This window comes from Nicotiana tabacum, chromosome 1, assembly GCF_000715075.1.
Source record: "Nicotiana tabacum cultivar K326 chromosome 1, ASM71507v2, whole genome shotgun sequence".
Classification (NCBI taxonomy): domain Eukaryota; kingdom Viridiplantae; phylum Streptophyta; class Magnoliopsida; order Solanales; family Solanaceae; genus Nicotiana; species Nicotiana tabacum.
Window position 1 is genome coordinate 32,006,678 of NC_134080.1, and position 14,900 is coordinate 32,021,577.

At 35.7% G+C, this 14,900-nt stretch overlaps 2 protein-coding genes across 4 annotated transcripts; both read right to left on the bottom strand.

The window, feature by feature from the left end:
- Positions 1–4,909: 4,909 nt before the first annotated feature.
- Positions 4,910–7,192, bottom strand: LOC107764602 (AP-4 complex subunit sigma). The gene is made up of 4 exons (XM_016583199.1): positions 6,914–7,192; positions 6,077–6,163; positions 5,332–5,400; positions 4,910–5,220 (listed from the first exon to the last, which is right to left on the bottom strand). Exons 1-4 carry the CDS (start codon positions 7,052–7,054, stop codon positions 5,086–5,088), a joined length of 432 nt encoding a protein of 143 aa, XP_016438685.1. The 5' UTR covers positions 7,055–7,192; the 3' UTR covers positions 4,910–5,085.
- A 1,873-nt stretch (positions 7,193–9,065) lies between these two features.
- Positions 9,066–14,643, bottom strand: LOC107764603 (ATP-dependent 6-phosphofructokinase 6). Of its 3 annotated transcripts, none has more exons than XM_016583201.2 (14): positions 14,321–14,643; positions 14,025–14,179; positions 13,214–13,260; positions 13,082–13,121; positions 12,611–12,673; positions 12,381–12,518; positions 11,788–11,946; positions 11,598–11,651; positions 11,376–11,444; positions 11,132–11,261; positions 10,592–10,857; positions 10,308–10,356; positions 10,059–10,213; positions 9,066–9,459 (listed from the first exon to the last, which is right to left on the bottom strand). In XM_016583201.2, exons 2-14 carry the CDS (start codon positions 14,130–14,132, stop codon positions 9,265–9,267), a joined length of 1,473 nt encoding a protein of 490 aa, XP_016438687.1. In that variant the 5' UTR covers positions 14,133–14,179; positions 14,321–14,643; the 3' UTR covers positions 9,066–9,264. The 3 variants fall into 3 exon arrangements, with proteins under 3 accessions (XP_016438687.1, XP_075105628.1, XP_016438686.1); XM_075249527.1 differs by having other exon boundaries at positions 14,025–14,170; positions 14,321–14,452; XM_016583200.2 differs by having other exon boundaries at positions 14,025–14,628.
- Positions 14,644–14,900: the final 257 nt, after the last annotated feature.

Here is a 14,900-nt window from a genome sequence, read left to right on the forward strand (position 1 = left end):
AGTTTTGTTCTTTTGACTAGCCTTTTCTTTTGCATTACATTCATTTTTGTAATGGTCAGTCTTGCCACAATGTGTGCAAATTTTGTTCTCAGGAAGAGTGAGGTACTTGCTTTTAGGATCCCACTTAGGTGCTTGAGTCCCATAACCAAATCCTCTTTTATTGCTACTGTGATGTTCTTATAGCCAGGAGAGTGCATCAGAAGCCTTGTTCCATTTGCAAGTTCTGTCTAGTTCATGTTTTGCTTTCCCTAGATCTTCTTTTAATACTCTTATCTGCTCATCTTTCCAGTACAACTCATCCTTCATTTTTCCTAAGTTTTCTTCTAGGGTGAGATGTGTGTGATCAGGTTTCTTCTTTCATGTTCCTAGTTTCAGTTTTAGGTTCTCACATCTAAGTTCTAGGACACTAATGTCAAGTTCAAGAACCTGGTTCTTCAACTCAGTATTTTCACTTTCACTCTCATTAGCCCTAGACTCTAGATTTTTGCACTTCCAAGAGACTTAAGTTCATTTGTCAGTGTGGTGAACCTTGTATACATCTCTTGGATGGTTTCTGCTTCCTTCATGGTGAAATTCTCATACTGAGAATACAGCAGTATTCTTGTAGACCTCTTCACTTGAGGTGTTCCTTCATGAGCCATTTGCAAATTGTCCCACATTTCCTTAGCAGTGGTACAACTTTGAATTCTACTGTACTCATCTGGACCTAGTCCACACGCAAGCCATTTCTTGGCCTTGGCATTCTTCTCCCACTTCTTCAGGTCTTCAGCAGTGCAGTCAGCTCTTGTCTATGGCAAATCCACTCCTTCAGCATTCTTCTTAGTAGTTGCTAGAGAACCATCAGTGACTATGTCCCAGAGTTCATAGTCTTCTCCTATGATGTGATCTCTCATCCTATTCTTCCACCAAGAATAGTACTGACCATTGAAAAGTGGAGGCCTAGCAGTGGATTGCCCTTCCCAGTTTCCAGGTGGTGTACTCATGTTAATCTTTTCCTAAGGTGTTAGCCTCTTCAAGGATAACCCGCTCTGATACCAATTTGATGTTCTAAACGTCAATACCACACAAGAGGGGGTGATTTGTGTGGTACCCAATTTTCGCTTTAGAAGAACCTGGTTCTTCTAGGTGTTCTAACTACTGTTGTGTGCGGAATAAAAAGTACATAAAATAAAGAACACAAAGATTTTTACTTGAAAAATATCTGGCTCAAAAGGTGAAAAAATCACGACCTACTGCTCAGTAGAATTTTCCCAAACTTCCACTAAAATCACTGAGCCAAACAACATTTAAGAAAACTCTTTGTAAACCTAAGGATTAACTCTAATCCCTTGTAGCACACAGCCTCAACTGTTGCGACAACTTCAAGTTAGCTTATAACTTGAACACTCAAAGTACCTAATACAATTGCTTCTATGAAAGCTGAAAGGTACAACTTTAAACCACCTACTACAATTGAACTAGAATAAGAAAAAACACAATAGAACTGGTTCTTCTATCTCGTTCAAGTAGCTTCAGGAGTGCACACTCAAATCTCACATAAATTGCTTGCAAAATCACCTTGCTCTTTTGCTTTCAATTTAGTTTAACTTCTGCGTTTGTGCAATACCTGTAAAAGAGAACAATCACTGTCATTTAATAGGTTAGAAATCAGAGTTTGATTGGGACTCAATTTCTGATCTTCTATCGTTATCGTAGTTGAGTCCTTGAAGATATCAAACTCTAACACTCTCTTTATCCGGATTGTGTTCTCTTCATATAAGGCGACTTTCTCCCCTTATCCAATATGCAACCTTTTCGATCAGATCAGGAGATATTGCTGCTTGATCAGTAGGACTTATCTCCTTCACGTGCATCTCACATGTGTAGGTTAATCATGACAGTGCTTCACAAGATGGACCTGGTCCATGACTGAGTTCATTTGTCATTCTTCAAAACTTCACATGTTCTTAGGACAACAAAACGCCACGAAGGCTTTAATCTCCAAAATGGGAGTAGACAAAACCACAAAGGTTTTAGTCTTCAGAACTGTAAGTTCTCCAACAAAACGCCACGAAGGCTTTAATCTCCAAAACAGGAGTAGACAAAACCATAAAGGTTTTAGTCTTCAGAGCAGTAAGTATACCACAAATACAGAAATAAAGATATTTAAATTCCTTAAGCTTGTTGGTTCTTGCTGTATTTGTAAATAATAATTCTGGAGAAAAGAAAGTTAGCGTATAAACGTATAAACGAAACAGTAATTAATTCGAGCCCACTGAATTCACAGTATTTCCTTAAGGAATTTAATCCCCTCCTAGTACCCCAAGGTTATAGATTATTTCCTATCAGGATAGAACGAATTACACACTGGTGTAGCGGTACTTCAAACCCCAGTGTTTCAGCGAACACAAAGTTCGGCAACAAATCACACTTATTGTTGCTTTCTTTGTAGTTTAAAACAATGCAGAACAAAGGAGGAGAACTCGGAAGTCGAATGGAAATTCTTAGAGGAAGAACTGCAATTTATAGCCAACGTTGAGTTTTAACTGAAGAGGAGATCAACAACAGGCAGATTGCTCTCAATTCCGTTTCTGTCCGTGTTCTTTTTTTTTTCAACAAGCTGCTGCACGTATTTATGGTGCAACCAGGCTACTATTGGAGCAGTCACTTGGAACACTTGTTATTATGGAGCAAGCACTTGGCCATGGTGGGAAAAGCACTAGGCTGTTGGAATACTTGGATTCTATCCACGGATTGGAAAACATCCGTTACAAACACGAATAATATTATGTTAATATTCACTATTAACAAATAAATTTGGTCCAAAAAATTAATCAATCAATCAATCATTTGACCAAATCCAAATCCAAATCCAAATCGCCTTCTTCTTAACTCTTTAAGAGCTACAAGAAGAGCAATTGTATATATACCCACCAAAAGCCTTTTTCTCTTCCAATATGGGGCAATGTCTCATTGTCAAGAGAGGAAAACTTAAAATTTTACTCAAAAATTTCATTTTCCCTCCATTTCTCATTCACCCTCTTTTTAAGACTTTTTCATCTTAAAAAGAAACTCAACAAATAAGACCCAACAGACATGACTTTATTGGTAGACATGGATGCACCAAAAAATATTTTTTGGATTTCGTGCAAAAGTTTCGTATAAGGTGGACTTGCTATGTGTTCACGGATCCTATATTTGCAATTTTCTGTTGCCTTAGCAAGTTGAACTACCGCAGATTTGGTTGGCTAGACATTTATGTCTCGTTGAAATTGAAAATAGTGTTAACCAAAGAACTTCTGTCCAATTTACACTCCAGCTTAGACCGTGTGAGCTTTGGATCTCTCTGGTTCTCTAGGAATGCCTTTCTAGAAATTATGCAACAGTAAGTATGTAATTTGATTGTCAAGCTAATCTTTACCTATCTGACTGTTAATGATTGTTAGTCTTAAACATCTTCATTCGAACAAGCCCAAGCAAACAGTAATGTCATTTCAGTAGATATATTAACTGGTTGTCATCTAGCAAAAGTTGATATAGGAGTCAGAGGTAACTTCATTTCACTGATTCTTTTAACTGAGACGTGTATTGCCGCTCCTCGGCTATAGTATATATAGTAGTATCCGTATATATGTATGTAAAACTAGCTAGATGCCCTATTGCATCTGTTTTTAGTGTTAAAGCGACAATTTATAGGTGTAAAACTTTTAATTTCTTTGTGCGAACTGATGCCATTCACAATGGAATGTGAAATTATCTGAATGTTCATTAACTTTTCTAACAGATATAATGTAATTTCATAGTTAAAAGAAGAGACATGATATGTATCTGTCTATGTTCATTTTCATATAGACTAGAGTCGCCTTTTGTGATACTCATCTTAAACCTCTAGTCGAATATGACATACATAGATTATCCACCCTGTCAGCTTTGAATAGACCTCCTACAGACTTGTAACATGAGTTTCTGCAGATCCTGGGCTCGTGCTCAACACGGGCATCAAACTCTCTAGTTTACAATATATTTGCCATTATCTACGGATTTGTAGCTCTTCCTAATGGTTGGTTGTCCTCTTATAACATTGTCAAAGGAAGTAATAAACTAAACCAATTAATTTCATCCTAATAACTAGCTATTGAAACCTTTATTGGGGCTTGATAATTCAACCAAATGAAAGTTTCACACTGCCCAAAGGAAGGAAATGGAGTAGCAGATGGACTAGCTAAGCATAAAAGCTCAATGCTGGCTTACTTGAGTGCAGAAATATGTCATAATTAATGCGCAGGAATTACCTAAGGAAGTGCTAGGGGAGCTTACCGAATGGATATTCTCTAATTGTCTACGTAAATTCAGATTAATTAATAGGCAAACTAAGAGGAAACAAGTTTACAACAATTATATGTTGTACAAGAAGGGATGTTTTTCATATAAATTTTGGTAGAAGGTAAGATACTTGATATACCTAACCATAATGCTTTGGCTGGGATCAAATGTATATAGGGAACCTAATATAATTGTACTAAAAGGAGAGAACAGAATTTTCTCTACTATTTGTACATATCAACTGACTAAATGCCTCAAGGTTCAAAAGGAATAGGATATATTATAGTAACACAAGCTGCATCAATGTTAAACTTCCTAGAGGTACCTTATCAAATATCCTTCCTATAGGTGTTAGTGTATCATTGAGTTTGGCTTTAGCTAAAACTCTTAGCTATCAGAATGATACTGTTTCTTTTCCAAGAATAAGAAAACTTCTGCTAGTACTTGTTCCTGTCTTTTCTATACCTTAGCTAAGATGGAGGGGTGGAGAAAAACTACCAGTCATATCATATTCTTTAAATTTCTTTTTGAGTTCCCTTAAAATTAGGTACAACTTGCATTATAAACACTTGAAAAGGCCAATCAAGCAAGAAGTAGCACCAAGGAATGAAATAACCGGAAGCTCCATTGATAATGACTAAACAATCAAAGAACTGTACCCTCTCATAATTTTAGCATTTGCCACAACAAAACTAAGGATGGTTTTACCAGCACAAATCCAAAACATAAACACTACACAAGCAAATCGGTTTATTACGAATTCCATGGATTAGAGTGTATTACTTATGATGCCTTTTCCATTAACTGAATTGGAGCCAGGATGTTTGCCTTGCTTGTCTCAACAACACACCCATTCATTACCATCTCCTCCAGCATGAAGTGTGCTTTTTCAAGATGAAACATTATATCCAGCTCGCACTAAATTAGACAATACACAAATCAGAAAAAAAAAATGATACTGATAATGTTTGTTAAAACTGAAGGAAATATCAAAAAGGACGACAATAATTTACTTGATCATAAGCTTACCACATTGCCAAAATGACGATCCATGGTTTCAACTAACAGGTGAATGAATTCCAAAATAGCAAGTTCATTCTGACAAATGGAAGAGATGAATAATGAGAAGGCAAACCACAAAGAGAAAAGAAGAGTAGAATTAGCTTATGAGGCAATGAATGAAAAAGCTTCCCCCCCCCCCCCCCCAAAAAAAAAAAAAACTAGAACCAAAAAAGACCAACCCTTTCCAAGGTATGACATTGCTGCATTTAAACTTATTTTTAAACCAAGTATAAACCTCGACTTTACTAGCAGTAGCAGCACATTACATATTCCCCATATGAACCTCGGTTGTTTGAGAAAATTTGTGCTGCAGTTTATGAATAGACAGTGTTCTGGAGTTTGACATCTATATACTGCAATGTGTTCCTAAAGGTTATCTAGAATTGATAGAGAGCAAGGCAACCAAGTAAAAAAGGCATGGATTGCACTTTCAAAATTAACATTAAAATACTTCTTTTTCCCTCTTTTTCTTTGGCTGTTATAGCATTTAAGATACTCTGATTATATATGTTCAAGGTACGAAGAACGCCTCCCGCATTAGCAAAGCTGATTCTCAGGAATGAAGCATAAGTGAAGTCTCCTTCTACAGAGAGAGTAAGCACGGGCCAAACTAGACAGTACTTGATAGCAAAAATAAAGAGGAAACTTACAGCACTGAACTTTTAATATACAACAAAGAAGAAATTGCAGGAAGAAAATATATTTAACTTACTTCTTCATTATCAACTCCAACCAGGAAAAAGAGTGACGCATACCGCCTGTACACGATTTTGTAATTACGATGCTCCACAAATGAACACTGCTTTCAAGTGCACAATAAGACCAATAATAAGAGAAAAATTGTAAAAGAGAACATCAGGGATCAGAACATTATGTACATCAAGTGATCAAGGTTTAATAACACTCTACGAAGAAATGAATTGCCACCTACCCCTCTCCCTCCTCCTCCCCTCCCCCAAAACAAAAATAATCTACAACAATAGCTCAACCTCGCCTTCGGTGGAGGAGTTATGTATGGTGAAGCGGGTTGAATTGAATCCCCTCGCCAGAAAATTATGTTTATATAGGTAAAAATATTATGTGAACCCTCTATATAAAGAAACCTTTTAGTATACTGTTTATGAATCCCCTAGTTGGAATTTCTGGCTTCGCCAATGTCCTCCTTAATGATTGAACACAAGCTATTTGAAGAAAAAACCCTATTGTTTCTCCATCCCCTTCCCCAACCAGCTAATCATTCGCAAAAACAACAAATAAGTAAAAAAAAATGGACATCAATAGGGATCCACCCAATCGGGTGGATCTTATTGATGTTCATTTAAAAAAATGTAAAACATCCTATGATCTCAAATATGCAAGCTGTACAAGCTATCAACGCTCAAGTGAAGGAAACGAAAGGAACAAGATCCATCAGCTGAAGGCTTACACGATAAATTCCGAGATATCAACAATTAAACTCAGGAAAAAATAAAAAACAACTACAGGCCAAATCCTAAACATTCAAAGGGAGATAGTAAGATCGATAGAACTGAAGAGGAATGAGTGTGACCTGCTGTTCATTGCGAGCAAGGCATTTACGCACAATTTCACCCTCAAGAGCACGCCTTTCTTCTAAAGTGAGGTACTCATAGTACTGAGCCAGCCGAGTTTGCCCTTGCTTATTCACCATTAATACGAATCTGATCCCCATCTTTTTCTGATCTTCTTCTCAATTTTGATTTTGGAATCAGCAGAATAATTCTTTGAATTATCCAATTGAAAAAGAGAACTTTGCCTGGTTTTGATTTCTTTGGGTTTTTGGAATTGACGGTCTGGTTGAATTTCAGATGGGTCTTCAATGTAACGAGGATTTCTTTTTGTTTTGGGAAAATAGCGATTTAGTCCTGTATTATTGAATTATTTCAGTTTTGATTCATGTATTATTCAACTGAGCACCTTGAGCCTTAAACTAGTCTAATTGTGTGATTTGATCCCTCAAACTAATGTTTATTAAGATTCTTAACAGAATTTTTTTTTAAGTGAAAGAAGTCTTAACCTGCCATTAGGGGTGTTCATGACTCGGGTTGGTTCAGTTTTTATCAAAATCAAACCAAACCAACTATATTGGTTTGAATTGGTTCGATTTTACCGTTTTTTTTTAATTTTCAGATTTTTTATTACATGAATATTATTTCAATCTTACTTTGTTAAAGTTATAGATAAAACTTGATAAGTGAATATAAGTTTAGTAAAAATCAAAAGAACCCACAAACATATGATCTATTCAAATATTTTTATGGGAGAATTTTTATAATAAGACATGATAGTTATTTTCTTAATCATCTAACAATTTTTTTTATCTACAATTTCAAATTTAACCGAATTTTATAATTAAACACAAAAATCAATATGAAACCTAAATAATGATATGTTTTATTTAATTTTAAAATTACAGATAAAATACCATTTCGAATTCGAAAAAAATAAGAGTTTAATAGATCTTGACATATAAATATGGAAGAACAAAGAGATTGACGCATTTCAATAATAGTTGATAAAACAATAATGATATGAGCCATTATTTAAAGTTTATAAAAATAGATGCACTTCAAAGTTCTATTTAATATTACAACACATGAGAGGATCACAAATATTTCGTCTTCTTCTTCTTTTTACACCCTCAAAATTGAGATATAAATTCCAAACCATATTCCCTATTGTTTGCAACAACACCCAATACAAACAAATAATGGTTTTTGAAAACTCAAATTCGAATTCAAAGCTTTTTAAAGGTTGTCAATGGTAGAATTAATGCTCTCTTTTCCTTTGCTTTACATTACTGAAATTAGGGATTGAGAGATAGAGAGAGACGCAGAGAGAATTCCCAATTCTTTGCAACAACACCCAATTCAAACAAATAATATTTTTTGAAAACCCAAATTCGAATTCAAAGCTTCAAAGCTTTTTAATGGTTGTCAATGGTGGAATCGTGAGGGAGTGCAAGATACGTGAGGGAGGGATTGGGATGTGGAGAGAGAACGTGGGGAGTGAAAGATACGTTAGAGTTATTTTAGGACACTAATTATTATCATTAATTCTCTTAAAATGTACATAAATGGTAATTGGGTATATAAAATATAATTATAGTAAAACTTGAGTAAGGAGGGTAATATAGTTTCATATAATGTATAGGAATGTAAAAATTCCTTTACTAAATCAGTTTTAGCACTTAAAAATGCTTTTTCAGCACCTAATACTATTCAGCTACGTCAAATAAGCTAATCCAAGCATCGAGATAGAACCAAAACACTGGCTAATTTACGAAATTAAAATTGATTTATACACCACTTATTTACAGTTATTAGGAAACGGAAGGAGACATGTCAAATGACCTCTAACTTAACTCCCAAATCACCATTTGTGATCGTTGAAGTTATGATTTTGATACAAGTGCATACTTTCTCAAAGGACTTGCCCAAATTTGAGAGGCGGTCTTTTAGACATTTAGACTTATTGAATTTTAAACTCTTATCTGTTATTCATGTCTTATTCATACCATACCAACAGCATAATTTGGAAACTACAATGGAGACCAAATAAATTTACTTGACCATTGTTAAAACATGATTTTAATGTTATTTTATACTCCATAGTATTTATAACAATAGCAATCTGCATTTACAGTCCGATTGAAACTTCTGCAGGTACACAAACAGTATCAGTTTCCGCATCAAAATCAAGTATGCTCTTTTCTTAATTATTGTATATTGTTTACATTTACAAAAATACACATCGGGTAAAACTCACCAAGCTGGTAATCATCACACATTGAGATTACAGAACTGTAGGATTCTATCGCAAGAGCTCAACTCCTTTTTTTTCTCAATGTACACAATGGATCCATATGAAGTTCAAAGTTACTTAGCAGAGGACTTGTTTCTCCATCAAATTATCGTCTGTAATTGAATCGTCTGACAACTGAGTAGGTGGTTCTTCCTCCTTGTGCGCTTTAATTATATCTCTTGTTCTCAAGAAGCTAGGTTGATTGGTTGACGATAGAAGTCTCGCCCACATCCTGTCCGTTATCACTACCTTGTTTTGTGTCTCAGTGATTCCCTGCAGGCACCACGTAAAAGCAGATCATAATAAAAAATAGCAGAATCACTGCATCTCATGCAGAAACCTATTTGTATAGTACTGCTGCCAATCTTGGGCATTATATACACTCGTGACACTAAAGTGAGAAAGATAATGGCGGAGCTAGGTATTCTAATAAGGGGATTCGGAAAAAAATACAAGAATGAACCACCTTAACTGCTACACCGAAAGCTTCTCTCATGTCAAGGAAATTCAATAATTCATATATGTACGTGTATTTGTGTGTATGGGCAGTATAGTTTTCCTGTTTTCGGATGAAGGGACTTCAATTGAACTCCCTTCATTAAACCGTGACACCCTAAACGAACCCCACATCAACAAAACACAGGAGAGATGTTGGATATATAAGGAAATAAGCCTTAAATCCTAGTGCCGCGTTTTAAAGCCGTGCGAGCCTGTGCCTATAACGAACAATGTCACTAGTGGGTTGGGCTGTTACATAATTAGCTACGACCCAGGTTGATAAGGAGAAACTTGAAAGTAAAATGTGGAAACACCAATAAGTAATACGAAAAAGCAGTGAGGTCTGGTATTTCCGTGGAAGGAAATGAACTCACATTAAAGGGTATGTAAGCATGTCTGCCATTGACAGGACCGACTGTAAAGCCAGTATAGCCAGCCATTGCTCCGTGCACAGCACTTTGAGCAAGAAGAGTGCAATACACATTGTCAGATGCATTACTTGGAATAGCCCGAATCATGTATGTCGGATCTGCACATTAGAAACAGAGAAATAGGCTGTTAGGTTCCTGCTAATCTCATCTGCAAAAGATTAGAAATTTGGCATTCAGACAATCAATACCGACCTATATATTTAAGATTAATGAGCATCTTCTTTTGTTTAGAGAAATGTTCCTGCAAAAAAGTCCATAGCATTTAGTACCTTACAAATGAGTCAGTCTGCATTCTCATTCAGATAAGCTTCAAATTTTTGAAATAACTGAAAGAAGGCGCTAGCCGTACAACTGCATACAATGTAGTGTTCAACTATTCAATGAAATTTGGAATAACATACAATACATAAAAGGGCAAGCACCGTATGCACTTAATGAGGAAGAACATGGATTTCATTAAGTAAATCCCAACGTACCTTTATCCTTTCCGAGATCCATAGGCCAACATCTTGTAAAAGCTTATTCCCTGAAGGATCCTGCTTACCGGTGCATCTCAAACTCTCAGAAACTAGCTCTTGGGCGGCACCTTCAGCTATGACTATAACCATGTGTCCATTTTCTTTGAGCCTATGCTCTATGTACTCAAACAGTCCACCACGTCCCTCAAGATAGAAAGGGGACTCGGGAATCAAGCAGCAATCGACATCTCGACTGGCAAGAGTAGCATACATAGCAATGAACCCTGCACATTCAACACAAGTGTTCAAAAAACGTCGACCAGACAACTCATACCAATCTATGTGCTATAAAATCATAATAAATCAGCTTTGTCATGTATATGTAGCATTATCAACACGAAACTCCCTTGCAAACCTCTACAAATGTTGCTATCCAGGAACGAAAAAGAACTTTTCAAGACCTTAAAGAAGTTCTGAGATACTACTTAAAATTTCCCTCAGGGAAGGTATAGCATGTGGATCAAACAGCACTCAAAAAGTATAGCATGTGAATCTTACCACTATCCCGTCCCATTAACTTTACAAGGCCAATTCCATTCTCAAAACTAGTAGCTTCAACATGAGCAGCACTAATAGCACGTTGGGCTTCCTCAACGGCAGAATCAAAACCGAAAGACTTGTCAATAACCTGGGAGAGAATCAGAAAAGATCACCAAAAATAATTTTGTTACCCACTGAAATTTTGGTACTTGTCGAATTACAAGTACCACATGCCAGGTAATCTACATGACAAAGTAGTTACCGGTATATCATTATCAATTGTCTTAGGGATTCCAGCAACTGAAACATTGAGACCACGCCGTCTGATTTCCTGTAGGAGAAAGGCAGAATAAACATGAGTGAACACACTTTCATTGTTTTCTCCATCAACAAACTAAATATTAATAGAATGAATTGATCTAAAAGATGCTCTTCTGAAGTGTGTTTTGTGGAATGGTTATGGGTTAATGGCTAGAAGGTCTACCTCAAATATCACCGCTGCTCCTCTCTGTGTTCCATCTCCTCCAATAATATAAACCTTGAAAACAAAAGGCAACACAAATATCTCAACAGGACGCACAGATTAGATGTAAAGAAAATGTCCTGAGACCTGAGTTGGTTCTCGAATGAAATATCCTGAGTTACTTCTCAAATAATTACTTTTATATTTTTACCTGATTGATATCCCGGTCCTGAATGCTATCTACTATTTTCTTGGTAACATGACCTCCTCGAGATGTCCCAAGTATGGTTCCACCACGTTTATGAATATCATTCACAACCTTTGGTGTCAAGGGAATTATGTTTTTGGAATAGAAACCTCGATATCCTCCCTACACATCCACAAATTTCATTAATTTTGATGCGGACATGCATAAAGCAAATTTTGGAATTACAAATCAAAGATAGAGTGCACTGTTAACAGTAGCAAAAGAGCAAAAGATACAAACATGGATAGAACAACTAAGTTTGACTTCAACATTATTCCATGTGTTCCTAGAATTCCCTAACTTATCCTTTACACTTCTCTACTATTGCTGATATGTGAGAATACTCTTAATCTAATTGCAGCAATCCTCTTCAAGATGAGTCTTGATGCTACTGCTTCTACAACTATCTACCAAGCATTTCGATGAGCAGAGTTCGACAAAAGGGAAACCAAGTATGTAAACATTGTCATAAGCAAAGTTGCTTTATTTGACAAAAAGGATATATGGTAATTGCTTTAGTATACAACTGTGTGTCATGAAATAAAATGCATACTCACATCTATCCCCATGACCCTCTTTACGCCATACATATAATGTAGGCCGCATACTATTTCTCTGATAACTGTGTTGAGACCAGGACATAAGCCTCCACATGTCACTATACACGCATGAACATCTTCTGGCTCAAAATAAACCTGAAAAATCATCAGGAAAGTTCATATTTGTTTGATAAAACCAGAGGACCATGAAATTTCAAATGTTGTAGTTACATCAGATACAGACTTACTCTTTGACGAGGACCAGCTCGACGAAAATGTATTCCCCTTGGACTGTTCTTGTGCACAACAATCTGTAGGTTTATTGGCAAACGTGTAAGCAGGGCGAAACCTTGTCCAACCAGGATTTACAAGGGACATACATCCTACTACCTCAAAATTTATAAATTTTAAGTTTCTTTCCGCAGATCTTAAACGATATCACTTTTAAAGTTCTCACTCTGTCATGGACTTACGGAAGAGGCACCAAATTCTGCCAAAGATAGGCATTTCAATTAAGACAAATTCACACGAGTTTTGCCTCCATATAACAGTTACTATTGCACAAGGATCTAGGCATATTGCTTTCAAGGCATACTATTCGTAACATTCAAAATCTTGGAGTCTTGACCAAGGCAACATATTAGCACTAAGACTATCAAGTGCTTCTCCAAATGAATAGAAGGTAAACACCAAATAAGTTTCATTTCAACAGGACTGACCTTTTGAGCAACCGTATCATCCTCATCGACAAAATACTGCCTGAAAAAATGTTAAATTTGGCTGATCAGCTTGATCCTCTTGCACTTTATAAATAAACAATCAGAACAGAAGGAGAATATCCGACGACTTACTTAACGACTGAATATGAAGGATTATCTTGCACTGGATTAGGATATGTCTGCAATAATAGGACAGTTATTTAGTACTTGGTCAAAATAGAAACTCTTTAACCTTCGTTAACAAAAAAGAAAAAAGAGAAAAACTTTATTGCTTTTTGCACTACAAACACCATATAGAGCATAATTCATAGTAAATTACTTTTGCACAGGAAGAAAACAAGCAGAAGGTATCCACTAGTTTCTTCGTCAATTACTCGTCATCCCAGAAATAAAACAGCAAGGGTAATAATCATCCTCTTCCTATTGCATAGTAATATGTCAAATACCAACTTCAATTCCTATCATTTACTAGACAAACCAAAAAGCAAAATTTGTACAGAAAGAAGAAAAGTGATTACAAAGAAAAGGGTAGTTGAACTTTCTAACTTAAAATAATAAAAAAGCTTAATGATTTGCCACGTCAAATTATTAAAAATGTAAAAAAGAGCCAACATATTTTTAACCTTTCCACCAAACAACAGCTTCTTTAAATATAAATAAATAAATGTACTAAAAGCATCACCCTGATCATACACAAATCTAGTTCAATCATATTGCAAATTAAGCACCAGTTTTCTTCAACATGGAATATGGCCAATCAAATGGAAGATGGTGATCCAGCAACAAATTAAATAGCCCAACTTGTTTATCAATTAACTGAATCCAGATAAGGATTCACAAAGAAGTTGTCAGTATACATGATCAAGAATCAGACCAGCTTCATTATTACTAATAATTAAAAACATAATATATATATAGATTAGAGGGAAAGAGCGAAGATTACAGGCAGATTAGAAATGTAATCAGACAAATGAGGAACATCCTGTAGAACATAACCACCATCACCAGTCACAATCTTCTGCTTCTGCTGAGAATTAGGCGCTTCTCCCATTGAACTTCTATCCAATCCAATCTTCTTGGACCCCAGTACTGTTACAGCTACAAAATTATGATCCACTGATCCCATTTAATATCTCAATTCAAGTCAACGATTTATCTCAACTGAACTTGCACCCATAGCATGTAACTCTTCTGTATATATATATATATATAGTTATAAATTATGAAAAGAGGACGTACAATGAATTACCGACGAAGCTAAAACCAGTAGACCACTGCTCAAGTTTGTCTGAAAATAGCAGCCTCTGAACTTTCAACTACACATATAGTCAACATATATAATAAATACAAATATTTGAAGTCCTTTTTAATATAAAATAAAAAGGCATAGGTGGCAACTGTTTATTGAATTGTCTCGTGGGTTTTGCCTTTTTGGACAGGAGTTCACGAAAAGTTAGGAAATTAGAACAGAAGATGGGATGAAGGAGGCAAAAATGAGAGGACTGAAATTGTTTTTGAAAAGTTATTGACATTAATTTTTTTTGTTGAGTCTTCTGGAAATTAGAAGATTCTTTGATCTTATTCTAGATTCTGTAATATGTGGACTTTGGTTAATTAAAAAAAATAGGGTTTGAGGTCAATAATGGCCTCATACTTTGAATTAATTACTAGCTTGACGTTAACTGCAGACGCACACCCTCTTATCTTCTTGGTTAGCAATCCACTGCACCTTGTTATTTTGACATTTTTATTTATGTCAATAACACAGTTTAAAATGATAGACCAATATTTTCATCTCTTATATAATACAGATTAATCT